This window comes from Crocodylus siamensis, chromosome 13, assembly GCF_052110815.1.
Source record: "Crocodylus siamensis isolate JL-2025a chromosome 13, ASM5211081v1, whole genome shotgun sequence".
Classification (NCBI taxonomy): domain Eukaryota; kingdom Metazoa; phylum Chordata; order Crocodylia; family Crocodylidae; genus Crocodylus; species Crocodylus siamensis.
The window spans coordinates 31,122,007-31,134,428 of NC_143407.1; the positions used below are offsets into that span (position 1 = coordinate 31,122,007).

General features: G+C 45.6%; 1 protein-coding gene across 3 annotated transcripts in view; it reads left to right on the plus strand.

Moving 5' to 3' along the window:
- MNT (MAX network transcriptional repressor) overlaps positions 1-12,422 on the plus strand; it is a 65,132-nt gene that overhangs the window by 27,879 nt on the left and 24,831 nt on the right. For 2 of the 3 annotated variants that reach the window (XM_090025857.1, XM_090025859.1), the window contains exons 3-4: positions 1,208-1,249; positions 1,908-2,019. In XM_090025857.1, the coding sequence (XP_089881983.1) occupies positions 1,208-1,249; positions 1,908-2,019 (154 nt within the window). The remainder of the gene's footprint in view (positions 1-1,207; positions 1,250-1,907; positions 2,020-12,422) is intronic. The other variant, XM_090025858.1, reaches the window with a different exon arrangement.

Here is a 12,422-nt window from a genome sequence, read left to right on the forward strand (position 1 = left end):
ACCCACTACTTTACTTCCAGTCTATTTTTAATCAGAAGTAAATAATCCCTTTGTATAGACTATATGGAAGATACATGACATCTCTACCTGTTACTAATATGGCCCATTGTCGTTGTGCCTGATCAACTAAGACAGCGATTCTTAATCAGGGTGCCACAGTACTCTGGGGTGCCTTGAGATCCTTTCAGGAGTGCCGGGGGGGGGGGGGGGGGTGCTACACGATGTTAGCACCGTTAGGTGTGAAAACACGATTCACAAGATAAATCCAGGGATTTTAAAGAGGAATCCATAGTGTTTAAGAGTATTCTGACATGTTGTGGTCTTTCTGAGTTCTTTGCGACAGAAAGAGTTGCTCTGTTATTTTTCTGTAGTCAAAAAATGAGTGAAAACTGAGAACTGGCATTTTCTGATGGGTGCCTCAAGTCTATCAAGGAGTGCCTCAAAGCTAAAAAAGGTTGAGAACCACAGTCTATAATACGTTTTTTGTGAAGGTGAGATGGTGTTTATGAATCCATTTGGCTTTTCCCAAAGTTTTTTTGTTTTGTTTTTTTCCCCCTCTCTTTCAAAAATCTGGAGCTAGCTAGCCCTTTATCCTTTTTCTCAGGTGGTGACTGGAGAATTCCTTGATTTCGTTATTTCACATTTAAATTTGGCCATGTTATTTCAGTTACAGTGGAAAACTAAAGAGATGTAAAGTATGTCTACCAAGTGCCATATGTTTTAATTTATGACTGCACAAATCCTACCCCCACTGGTGGGTGGATATAGATTAGAAACGGGTCAGAATCCTGGCTGCAGGCTCTAGGCCTGCATACTACAGTGATTAGCGCTACATAAATACCTAAAATGCATGTTAACGTAGATACTACCAAGCTGCGCATCTTGCCCCTCTCTGCTGATATATACACTTAATATATTAACCTATGTATACCCAGTGTCCAGAAGATACATAATATTCTGTGTATGTCTGTGAGATACGGTTTAATTTATATATTATTTATATATATAAAATAGATCATATGTACAGTGTATTTAGATCTATAGTGTATATAAAAATAACATAGAAACTGGTAATTTCTAAATTCTTTTGATAGTCTTTAAAATCTCCCCCTCCATCTAAATACACACACACTGCTGAAACCTCAAGTTGAATGGCAAGAGTTCTAAACTTGACACTGAGTTTATCTTTGTTCTGTTTGGGTTACAGGGTTGGGACCAGGGAAGTGCATAATAAATTGGAGAAGAACAGGTGGGTAGAAAGCCACATTTTATATTGCAACTCCCTCTCTTTTGCTCGTAGCCTATAGATAAATGTCTTTTTCAACAAAATTCATAGTGACCTGAATGAATCTTACAATACTACCATGCTTCCTTTTAGCTGATTTTTGTCTCTTTTGCTTCCCACTGTGTTTTACTGAGCTACATAATTGGATTACAATAATACTGCAAAGCTATGCTCCTGTGCAAACACCATCCTTACATGCATAGTATTATTATTTATCACTTGAATTCAAGTAGCACCAGGAGGTCCCAACCAATGGAGGTCAGAGCCCCATTGTGCTGTGCAAACATATAACAGAAAATGGTCTCTGCCCCAAAGATCTTACAATCTAAATGGATCAAGCGGGGAAGGGGTGGGAGGATAAGCAGAGGTATGGAGATGGAATATTTTACCTAAGATCATGCAGCATTTGGAAAATCAGGGAGTGGATTCTCAGTCTCTTGCACTTGACTCTTACTCCTGCCACTGGATCTGCTGACTCTATTTTAAGCCTGCAGAGAGTCCTGGTGACTAAAAGTCACACAGTGTGCCTGATTGGGGCCCAAATGAAGCTGCAGTCCTCAGCCAGATTGTCATCTGCCTTCGGTTCCCTTAGAATAACAGTCAACCTGTGTTGTTTCTTTAGACGTGCACATTTGAAAGAATGCTTTGAGACATTAAAACGCAACATCCCCAACGTAGACGACAAGAAGACCTCAAACCTCAGCGTTCTAAGGAGTGCCTTGCGATACATCCAGGTACGTGCAGCCTGCAGCGACTGGTTGTTACTGCAGGCCACCCAGTTAAAAACGCTTTATTCATTGGAGCTTAAAATGCAGTGTTTTGCGTCTTTTTCATTTAAGTTGCTTGGTTTCTTTGGTTTAACTCTTTTGCTCTGAGTACGCATGAAGGTAAAAGGAACAAGAAAAATCAGGGTTGAATCCTTTGTCCACACCAGAGCTCTGCAGTCTCTGAATCTCTTGCATCTTCTCCCCTGTTTATCCTGGTCTCAGAAATTCCTTATTAAGCACAAGTCATTTGCCCTGACAGCAGTGCAGTATGGGTAAAAAATCCACCCAGGTGCAGTGGGGCAGATGAAGTGGGGGTTAAAATTGGCAGAAATCTGGCGTAACCTCTGTGCTGTTTCCTTAGATGAGGGTAAATTTTACTTTTGAGCATTTGTTTCCCTGCTGCCCTGAAGCACTTGTATTTCTTGTGAAAGATTTGAATGTGAAAATAAGGCTTGATTACCTATATGACATACTCATGGGCAGAAGTTGACAGAAAGCTTCCAGTTACAGATCTGGAAGCTCTGAGTGGCTTTGAGATGAGAGGGAGTAGAGAGAAACTAAAAATAAAGGTCAGTCCTGCTGTAAGCAGGCCTGACTGTTGATGCCACGGGTGTACGGGTGTTCGTGTCTACAGTTCTGTTTTGTGTGCGACACTGTCAGCAGTGAAGGCCAAAAGCCATTGTTTATCTGCATGGCTCTGTATTCACTCACTGAGCACCTTTTCCTTATTTAATATTTGCAGGAGTGGTAAATTAACAAGAAACTCCCACTGCTGTGCCCTGTGGTTGGGAAGTTGCTGTGCTAAATCCAGTTCAAACCACATTTAATCTATAAAACAGGGATGTACTCACTTAAGGGCTCTCACATCCTATTTGTGCAGGTACTGAACACCTGTACCTCTGGATGATTTCCTTTGGAGACCCAGTGTCCAGCAGCTTTATTCATTGGAGCTTAAAATGCAGTGTTTGTGTCTTTTTCATTTAAGTTGCTTGGTTTCTTTGGTTTAAGTCTTTTGCTCTGTATGAAGGTAAAAGAAACAAGAAAAATCATGGTTGAATCATTTGAGCACCTCTTTAGGCTCAGACCATAACTTAGCCCTGGGCTTTTATTAGCCTAAATCACTCCCTGTCTTTGCCAAGAGGAATGCCTTCAATAGGGGAGGCGCGGGGCATGGAAGCTAGACACATGTTAATGGTACTCGGCAAACAAAAGACGCAAAGCAGTGTTCCTTAGAAAGGTCATCTCTGGAGATGCAATCGTTTTGCAGCTAATGGGCATCGGAAAAGTCGGGAGCCTTTCACTTGATTTCCAAAGCAGGTTGCTGTCAGTTAGGAGCTGAGCTTCCATTAGCACTAACAGAGACAGAGCTATGTGATCGCCTACTCTTGCATTCGGGAGTTGAGTCCAGAGTCACGATGTCACGAACAGAGACGTCTCCGGCGTTGTTAGCTGACACTCTATGAATATTGATACAAGTGCAGATCTCGCTCTGTGTAGACTCTGCGCTCAAGCAGAATTTTTATTTGGTGCTTCTGGAAGGCGGCTTGAAAGTCTCTTTGAGGGTGTCAGTGGGGATGACTGGTGCACTCTCTGTACCTTGGATCCATTGTGAAGTACGCTGAGGCTGAGGAATGGTGTAGTTCTGTGCTGCTCCATGCATCCATACTATCGGCTCTTAATTGCTGGAAATTAAGCTCTTGCACTAGTTACAGGGAGCACTTTCCTGATGATGGAGCTGGTTGTAAGAGGAGAATAAATATTCCCAGGCTGTTAATGAAATGCACGGTCATGTCCTTAAATGCCTGGGAAGCATAATCTGCATTCATGAGTCTGAAATGTAACTGTTGACTCAGAAGAACATTGTGTCTCCCTTAATTTCCATCCTCTTGCAAGGGCTTCAGTTCAGTTCTACCTTTGAATTGCCTTTTTCTTTGGTCACCCACTCTACTTCGCAGAGCTGTTGTCATTTCCGCATGCTGGAGTAGCAGTCAAAACCAGCCTCGTACCGGGTTTACATCTGTCTAACTCCTGTCAGGGGATGGATGCCTTGAGAACTGTGTACTGGCTGGGGGGATGTGTGGGGAAAAGACGTCTATGCTTTTCTGTACTCCCCCTGCCTGAAATTAAAAGGCATGTCAAGGGAGTATAACTGGGGCATATTTAGCTGTTCTGTCAAGTGAAAAATGCAGAAGTGCAGACGGTTTCCATGTTGTTGTTTTGATGCCACACTATTACAGAAATGGCTTCAAACCAAAATAAATCCTCGATGTGTAATTATCCCCATTCATCCTTCCATTAAGTTTACAATGTCTCCATCATGGTGTCAGAGCACTGCGGGCACCTGCTGTTAATTTCTTCCTATTGTGAAAACTACATTTTGGTCTGGGGAATTGCATGATGCAAGGGGAGGAAGAGAGAGAGAATGAAGCGTTTAGAAAAGAAGGAAGCAGCTGCTTTCCCCCAAGAGTGACCTTTCACTTGCGTTAGATGTAGACTGACTAAGAGTAGGGTGCAAAGAAGCGACTGTGGAAGGTGACCAAGCCAGGTATGCAGATGGGCTAGTATTAAATAGGTTGCGAGTGCTAATTTAAACCTCTTCAGCTTCTCTCAACTGTGAAAATAGCCAGGGTTTCAACAAACCCAGGAGACCTGTGACAGTGTCACAACAGCACTTTGCAGTGCTCGAAATGAACTCTGCTGTAGGAGAGATGGTTTTAAGTGTGCTCTGTTCACAGCTAACCTGGATTGCCATCTATGGAAATCTGAGCGCGACAGTAAACGGCAGCTAGCTCCCCGCACGTAGATCCCACGGCGTGCAGCAAGAAAGAGGGCAGCTGAGGTGACTTCCTCATCAGGGTGGTTTTGGAGATAGCAGTTGCAGAGCCTGCAGCAGGATTTGACTAGTGCAGAGCACGACAACCCTGTGCTTCTCCCATGGCCGAGCAGCTCCGGTGTCCAGACCCCATCCTGCCTGAACCCCGGCCGTTCAGGTAGCAGGATGGCTTGCAGCGATGGGGAGGCTGCCAGGTAATGTGCACACAGCACATGGGCGTCTGTCCCTCTGCTCCCCCTGCAGCTAAGCAGCCCGTGGGAGGCCAGTGGGAGCACAGGTCATCGGAGAAGGCCGAGGGCACACGCAGCTGCAGAAGATGGCAAGAAGCACCCGGTGACCAGAGATGTTGCCGTGGGTTTACGGGAAGAGAATTGCTCCCAGCGGAGTATCTGTACTTGGGGTTTGAGTCTGCCCGACTCCATGGGCGCGACTGAAACGGCTGGCCCGGGGAATAATGCAAGTCACTGGAAGCAGGACAAGGGTTGCAAGTCTGTGTCGGAGGAGGGCGAAGTGCGCGTGCTAAGGCGGGTGGACATAACTGGGGGGGGGGTACATTCTCTTATTAATGGCGGCTGCATCTGTTCAGGAGTAAGCGGGGGATCGCTCCAGACTGCAGGGCCGGTCCCTTCCAGCACAGGCAGCGGCGCCGCCCTGCCAGTCGCGTCGCAGGTCTGCGGCTCCTGCTGGCCCCCCCCCCCCCGCGGGGCCGGGCGCAGGCGCAGGCGCTAGGCTGTAAGGTCACGGCGCCCCGCCCCCCCCGGGCGCTCGCGCCAGCGGCCACGTGGGCAGCGAGCACATGGCCGCCCCAGTTACGTCATGGCCCCGCCCCGGCGGCCACGCGGGCGAGAGGGGCGGGGAGGCGCCGCTTGTGTCACTGCGCGTGACGTCAGCGCCTGCCGGGGCAGCCCAGGCGGCTCCAGGCTGGAGTGCCCGGCGCGCTGCGGCCCGGCCTGCGGGCGGGGCCGCCGCCAGCCTCCTGCCGCCGGGAGGACTTCTGCCTGCCGCGCGCTGCCGCTCTGGGGTCACGGAGCCCGTTTGCGGCGACCTCCCGTTCCTCGTCTTGGACTCTTGGTGCTTTCACGGAGCCCCGTCCCGTCCCGTCCCGGCCTTCTTACTCGTTCCCCGGCTCTCCTCGCGTCTGCCCCCCACCTTTTTTCCCCCCCTCTCTTTTCCTTCCGCGGTGCCCTGCGTTAATGGGCGTCCGGTCGTCTTCTTTGACCAGGCCTCGTCTTTAATAAAGATATTAAGAATCGTGAACGGAAAAGATGACAAAGCCAGAAAGGAAACGCAGAGTGCCCGAGCTGCTCCGCGTTGAGGCGTCCAGCGCCAAGCTGCAAGCAGTGCTACTTACTCTAAGGGAAGGGAGACCGCTGCTGGGCCCAGACAGACCCCAGGAACGTTTCCCATTAGGAGCTGGCTTGGTTTGCTAATTCACAAAAGAAAACTGCCAGGCCTGCCTGCTGCTCCTAGCTGTACACATGAAACAGATGGAAAATTGTCACGAAATCCACTGGCAAGGCTAAAATGTGATCCACCTGCCATATTCGGTCTCAGCCAGGAGCAGCAGCGCAGTGATGAAGTTTTGTTTTTTGCTTTGGAAATTCAGGAGTTAAATCCTGCCTTTGTGTTCCCTGCACTGAAACCAGTGGTCTCCTGTGGGGTATAACCTGGCACAGAGTTGCTTCTTACCCTGTGCAGGTTAGCTTCCTCATTATTGCCAGCATGTGTTGCATTTCATTGTCAGTTTTGGTTTTAGCCTTGGATGTTTGGCACTTTTTTATAAATGAGTGACTGACAAAGCACCCTGCAGATAAGGTTATGATTCAGCCGGCGGAAGCAGCTAAGCCTCTGTGAACCTCTGTGCCACTTGGGTTCTGGGAGCAGTATAGTTGTTTTTTTTTTTTTTAGTTCCTGTTTCAAAATGACACTAAAATAATCCTCCTTACAAAATGGAAACCTTTTCTCAATCCAGTTGCCCACAGCAAGGGGCCGCATCACAAGAGCCGCGCACCTTTGGCTGGGAATAACCAGCTCAGAGAAGTCGAGCAATAAATGGATGTAGAGCCTGAGATCCCCTTTTGCTCCTAGCATTAGTCCCTCCAAATACTGAGAGACACTGGCAGAGCATCCTGGGGAGGAGTTTGCAGGCAGCTGCCTACATTGTGCCTCTTCTGTCTGAAGGAAGGCAGTGACCATTACCATTGCCTTGCCTTTGGAAAGCACAGCTATGGCCCTGCTACCACTCACGATTTTGCAGTCTGGTAGGTAGAGCAATTACCTCCAGGAAAACTTACCCCACAGGAGCCTGGATCCATTGCACAGTTCCTCCGTCATGTGTACAGCACTCACATGCTGAGCGGTGCCACTTCACGTTGTTTACCTGACCTGATCCATTGATTCCATCTTGTCTAATTAGCCTGGATTTCAGTGCACGGAATAGAGGCTTCCCGCAGCAATAGGCTGTGGTCAGACACTCGGTGTCAGATAATCTCCAGGCTTCAGAAAGAGGACAGATATATTTTCTTTTCTTTTTTTTAATATAACAAGGAACAAGCAATTTGTAATGCTGCTTTGAAAGTGTGATACAGATGGTATCTTTCATGGCTAAGTCCTAAGATTGTGTCTGCGGGGTGCTGCCCCGCTCCAATTTGTTACTTTTGCCATTGACTTTTCAGGGGGCTTAAGTTTGCTCCTACTGAAGTCTCTCTGCAATAGGGTTATGTTACAACTTCAGGACATGCAACATTGAGTCACGTTTATTAAGAGGTTTAGGCAATGTGGTCCTAGATTTCAGGGCCAGAAGGGTCATTCAGCATCTGATCTCCTGCATACCACAGGCCCTGAACGCTTTCCTGAATTGGTTCCTGTTTGACTGAGAGTGTAACTTGTAGGATAACCTCCAGTCTTGAGTTAAACATTCCCAGTGATATAGCATCCACCCCAATAGAAACTTGTTCCAGTGATTACTTACTCTTACTGATAATAATTTGCACTTTATTTCTGGTCTGAATTAGTCTAATATGAACTTCCAGCTATTGGATCTTAAGCGTTTCCTAGGTTAAAGAGCCCCGTGTTAGCAAGTCACTGTTTAACCTTCTCTTATTCTGCTTCTGACATGTATGTTTGTGGGATGCAATTATATTTAAAATGTAGTTGCATTTGACAGTAATTGCTTTTCCTTTGGGAAAAATTGCACATACAATTATTACAAAAAATACTGGATTTCTACCCTGAATCAGACAGTTGGCTCTCTTGGTGCAGAAGCATAGATAAAGCAGTGACCCATACCTGATTATGTCTGAAAGCAGCTGTGGAAAAAACCACACGGACCTGTGTTCCCCAGTTGTGAAACTCTGCATGAAGAAGGTTTCCTTTTCACACTTGCAACAGTCAGTGGACTAAATATTAGCATGTGTGGTTCCAGATGATGCGGGGGGCTGTAGGTCAGAGAGATGTCCTGCTTTTCCAAAAACAACAATTCAGTGTTTTGCTCGATTTGGTAAATGACACATTTGTATATCCTCTTTGCCATGAGCAGGCAGCGGGGTTCTGTACAGCACTCCGCACCCAACGCAGTTTACAAAATGGAAATTTTTTAAGTATTTGTCCCCTCATATACAGAAGTCCATGTCCATTGAGTCTATGTCCGCATACGAAACAATTTAAGGAAACAAAGCGAAGTCTAAAGCTGGACCTATATTGTCCCATAATGTAAACTTTCATTATTGGTGTTTATTTAGTTCATTTATGTAGTGATTACATTGCAGTTGGTGCTGTACAAGCATTGAGAAAGATACCATCCCTGCCTTAGTTTTTCTGGAGGAAATACAGTTTCTTGCAAGCACACCAGTAGACATGGGTCTTCAGGAGGGATCTGAATGGAGAAAGGAGCAACAGCCTTGCACACTCCTAAGAAATCCAGCAAAGTAACCATTTTCTTTTTGTTCTTTTTTTTTCCAGGAAGGCTGGTTGTGTAAGGGGCTAGGTAACGGGATACAGAGCCTTTCCTTCCTGAGCCAACCATTTTGAATCCAGCTCAGTTCCATAGTGACCATCTGATGCCTGTTCTGATGGCCTGGGGAAACAAGATTGGTGGTATCAGGCTGGCACCTAATGGACTAGAACCCCAAAAGACACACTACCATGTTTAAATCTAAATGGCACCCATTGCTGGCACTTTCAGCTGAAAGAACAGAGATTGACTGGACCATGGAGACTGGGCTAACCATTCTTGCCTCAAAGGACAGGACTGAGACAGGACAGAGGATTATGGGGAAAGCTTGCCCTGCTAGTACATTGGGACATTATAGAAAGCTGGAGATAGTATGGTTCTTTCTTACTGTAATTTTTATCCCTGGGGACTGCAGGGGCTAATGGTCAGAGAAAGAAGTAGGCTGTGTCACTGATTCCAAGTGCTGTGGGAGATCAAACAAGTTGCAGCATCTAGAATTTATAATATGGCCTTGCCTGCACTGAAAGAACACATAGCATGAAATCGCAGATTTCACAGTGGTAGAGTTGAACAAGCCACCATCGGCTTCTTGAAGTGCATTTCTGCCATTCACAGCCAGAACGGCCATAAGGAATATGCTGTGATAAGATGCCATGAAGGGGGTCTTTTGAGACGCGCTAGACATGTGAATGTTTGCAGCCCGGACCCAGGGCCCCAAGGCACAGTGTTCAGGAGTAGTTAGGGTGCAATGAGACTTTCTTCTCACGCAAATTAGGAGATGTACTTCTGATTTAGATATATGTAAGGTACACTTCCTAACCTGTGTCACCAGAAATTCACTGTGCACTTGTAAATTGTAATTAGCTAGTTATTAGGCCATTCAGTTACTAACAGATGGTTGCCGGAAAACAACAGTTATTGGCCATGATGCAGAGTTCAATCTGTGTTACACAATGGGACATAGTCACAGGTCTCAATTACAATTTTAGTTAGACATGATGAGTCAATTACAAAACAAAAACTAAGAAGGACCTGAAACCTTCTGTAGAGCCTCAGCAGCAAGCTCCACTGAAATCATAGTAACATCAATGTGACAGACTAGTAACACTGATATATTTAGAGGAAATGGATGTGCAGGTATGGGTTACAGAGACTCCATCAACTTGAACCATTTTATAGATGGTCCAGTGTTGTTCCTGGTTTTGTGCCTGCCCCTGGCTCTCCCTGCCGCTGTTTGTGGTTTTACCTTCACATTTTTCTATTATAACAGTATTTTATATTTTTGCTGCTCTTGCTGAGAGAAGGACCTACACAAGCACTGGGGGAAATTGGATGACCTTTGAGAAACAGTGAAAGTGCTTATACACTATGTGTTGTTAGATGCACTGTGCAAGCAGACTGGAAAAATAAGGGTTTTTTTTCCCCCTCTAAGCTCTTTCATCTACTGTTATCTGAAGTATCAATTGCATTGTAAAAGAAACTGGACCAAAATTTAAATTGAGCACATCCATAAATATTAGCCTTTGTACTGCATTTTTGACTACCAACAATATGACCCTGACAAATAATGCAGGCACATCCAGTATACAGCTTGTTGATGAAAACATGGCCTATGGTGTTTTACGTCTAGCCGGTGGATGCTAATAGTAAGGGTATCAGGTAGAGACCATGCTGGGGCTCCTCATCTCTAGATGCTGTTTGACCTACCACATTGTATAAACTAAATTATAGTTGGGTGCTAACTATTGGGCAGAGGTTTGGTTCTCTTCATACATTTCCATTTTGGGGACCCAATTCTTAACATATGAGCACCATTATCTCCCACATTCTTCCATGGCATTAGGAAGACCAACATTTACTGTGTATATCTTCCCGAAAGTCCAAGCCACTTATATTTGAGTGGAAAATGCTTTTAAAAAAAGCATAATTAAATTTTCCATTCAAGCTCTTAACTGGGAAAGATACCTCATCTGTTTGTCTCTAACTCACGTTGTGTTTCTTGGTAACTGACATATTTTTGTTAATCTATGGGCATTGTCCTTAATTAGGTGCCCCAGCACCATCAGAAAGTCTGGCTGTCAACTGCTGTTAAGAGATTAGTCTCTAGGATGCTCTGGAATTGATCACTGCAGCACTAAGTCACCACAGTGGGAGAGAGAGGACTCTGCTTGAGTTTTACTCTGTTGCAGCGAGGGCACGGAAATGATCCTGGGATCTGGGTGCATCGTTATCTTTCTCAGCTGATCTGTATTTTTGATTTGGGGTAAGCTTTTTAAAAACACTTGTGTGACTTAGGAGCCTACATTCTTTAGAGTTTAGTAGCTGCCTCAGATTACTACGTGTCTCAGTTACTTTTGACAACAGGACTTAGGCTCCCAGGTTATTTCACCCCATTTTGAAAATGTTCCCCATTCTCTTTTCTCCCACTCTAGTTCCCAAGAGCCTGTCAGCTTGCATTTCTGCAGTGTGGAATTTCTGTAAAACAGGAGCAGATGTGCCAGAAATGTACTGAAATCACAAGCTGGAGTCTCCTTGCCAGAGCTTGTTCTTTAGCCAGTCGTAGACAGGGCAGGTCCTTTTCTGAAAACACCATGCTTGCTGCATCTGTGTGAGGGTGAAGTCACCTCCTAGAATATAACCAACCTCTTTGGCTGCCTTCCGTGTCCAGTGTTAAGCAAGTGGAAAAACTATGTCATAAAGTCACTTAACACATGGCAAGTTAGATTTTTATGATTTGTAGATAGACCCACACCCCTTTTGTCCATAGTCCCATAACAGGTTGTTTATTCTTCTGTAAAGGATCTGATAGGTAGCTGGAAGAATGGCTATTGATGTAAAATAAAATGATTTTGCTGCAAAGGAGTACTGATAGAATAGGTGAGAGATGGACAGGCAGCAGGGCTCTTTAGCCCCTCCTATTTTTCATATACGTTATATGTGTATTTTAGTGTTAAAATGCTGCTTGACAGCCAGGGAGGCTGAAGTCCCCACCTGAAGACTAGTAGCACAGACTTCCCACATAGTGACCCATCATGCATATGACTTCCCTGCAGTCTTAGCTTATGCTCCTGTATACAGACCCTCAAGCACATATTCATTTGTACCTTGCTTGCATAGCAGGGGGATGAGTTAAAACCCAGCTGTGCTTTTGCTGAGGTTAGAACCCGCCTACTTTGCAGTGAGGATACAGGCAAGGTCAGTTAGGTCACTTACGGTCCTCCTTTCCCTGGTTGTGGTTTGCCCAAGGGAACAGAAAAAGCCTCTCACAATTGACATAGGTGGCTGGGAAAGAAGCCTAGAGCATCTCAGGCTGAGGAACCATGGAGCATACCTCCAGACACAGCCATTTGGAAAAAGAGCGAGGTTCATTAGTGCAGGGAAGGCTGTTTGTGGCGATGTTCACACTTGGGCAGCATGAGCAAGGCATTCGGTCTCTGGGTCTCAGTCAGTCTGACATCTCTGTTAAAACTGGGACCCTTAGTGCTGGTGGTAGCAGTTTCATAGAACCATGTAGGACCCAAAAGTCATTTAACACAAGCCACCAAAGCAGGTTGCAGCTACTGTGAGTCTTTACATTAACTACTT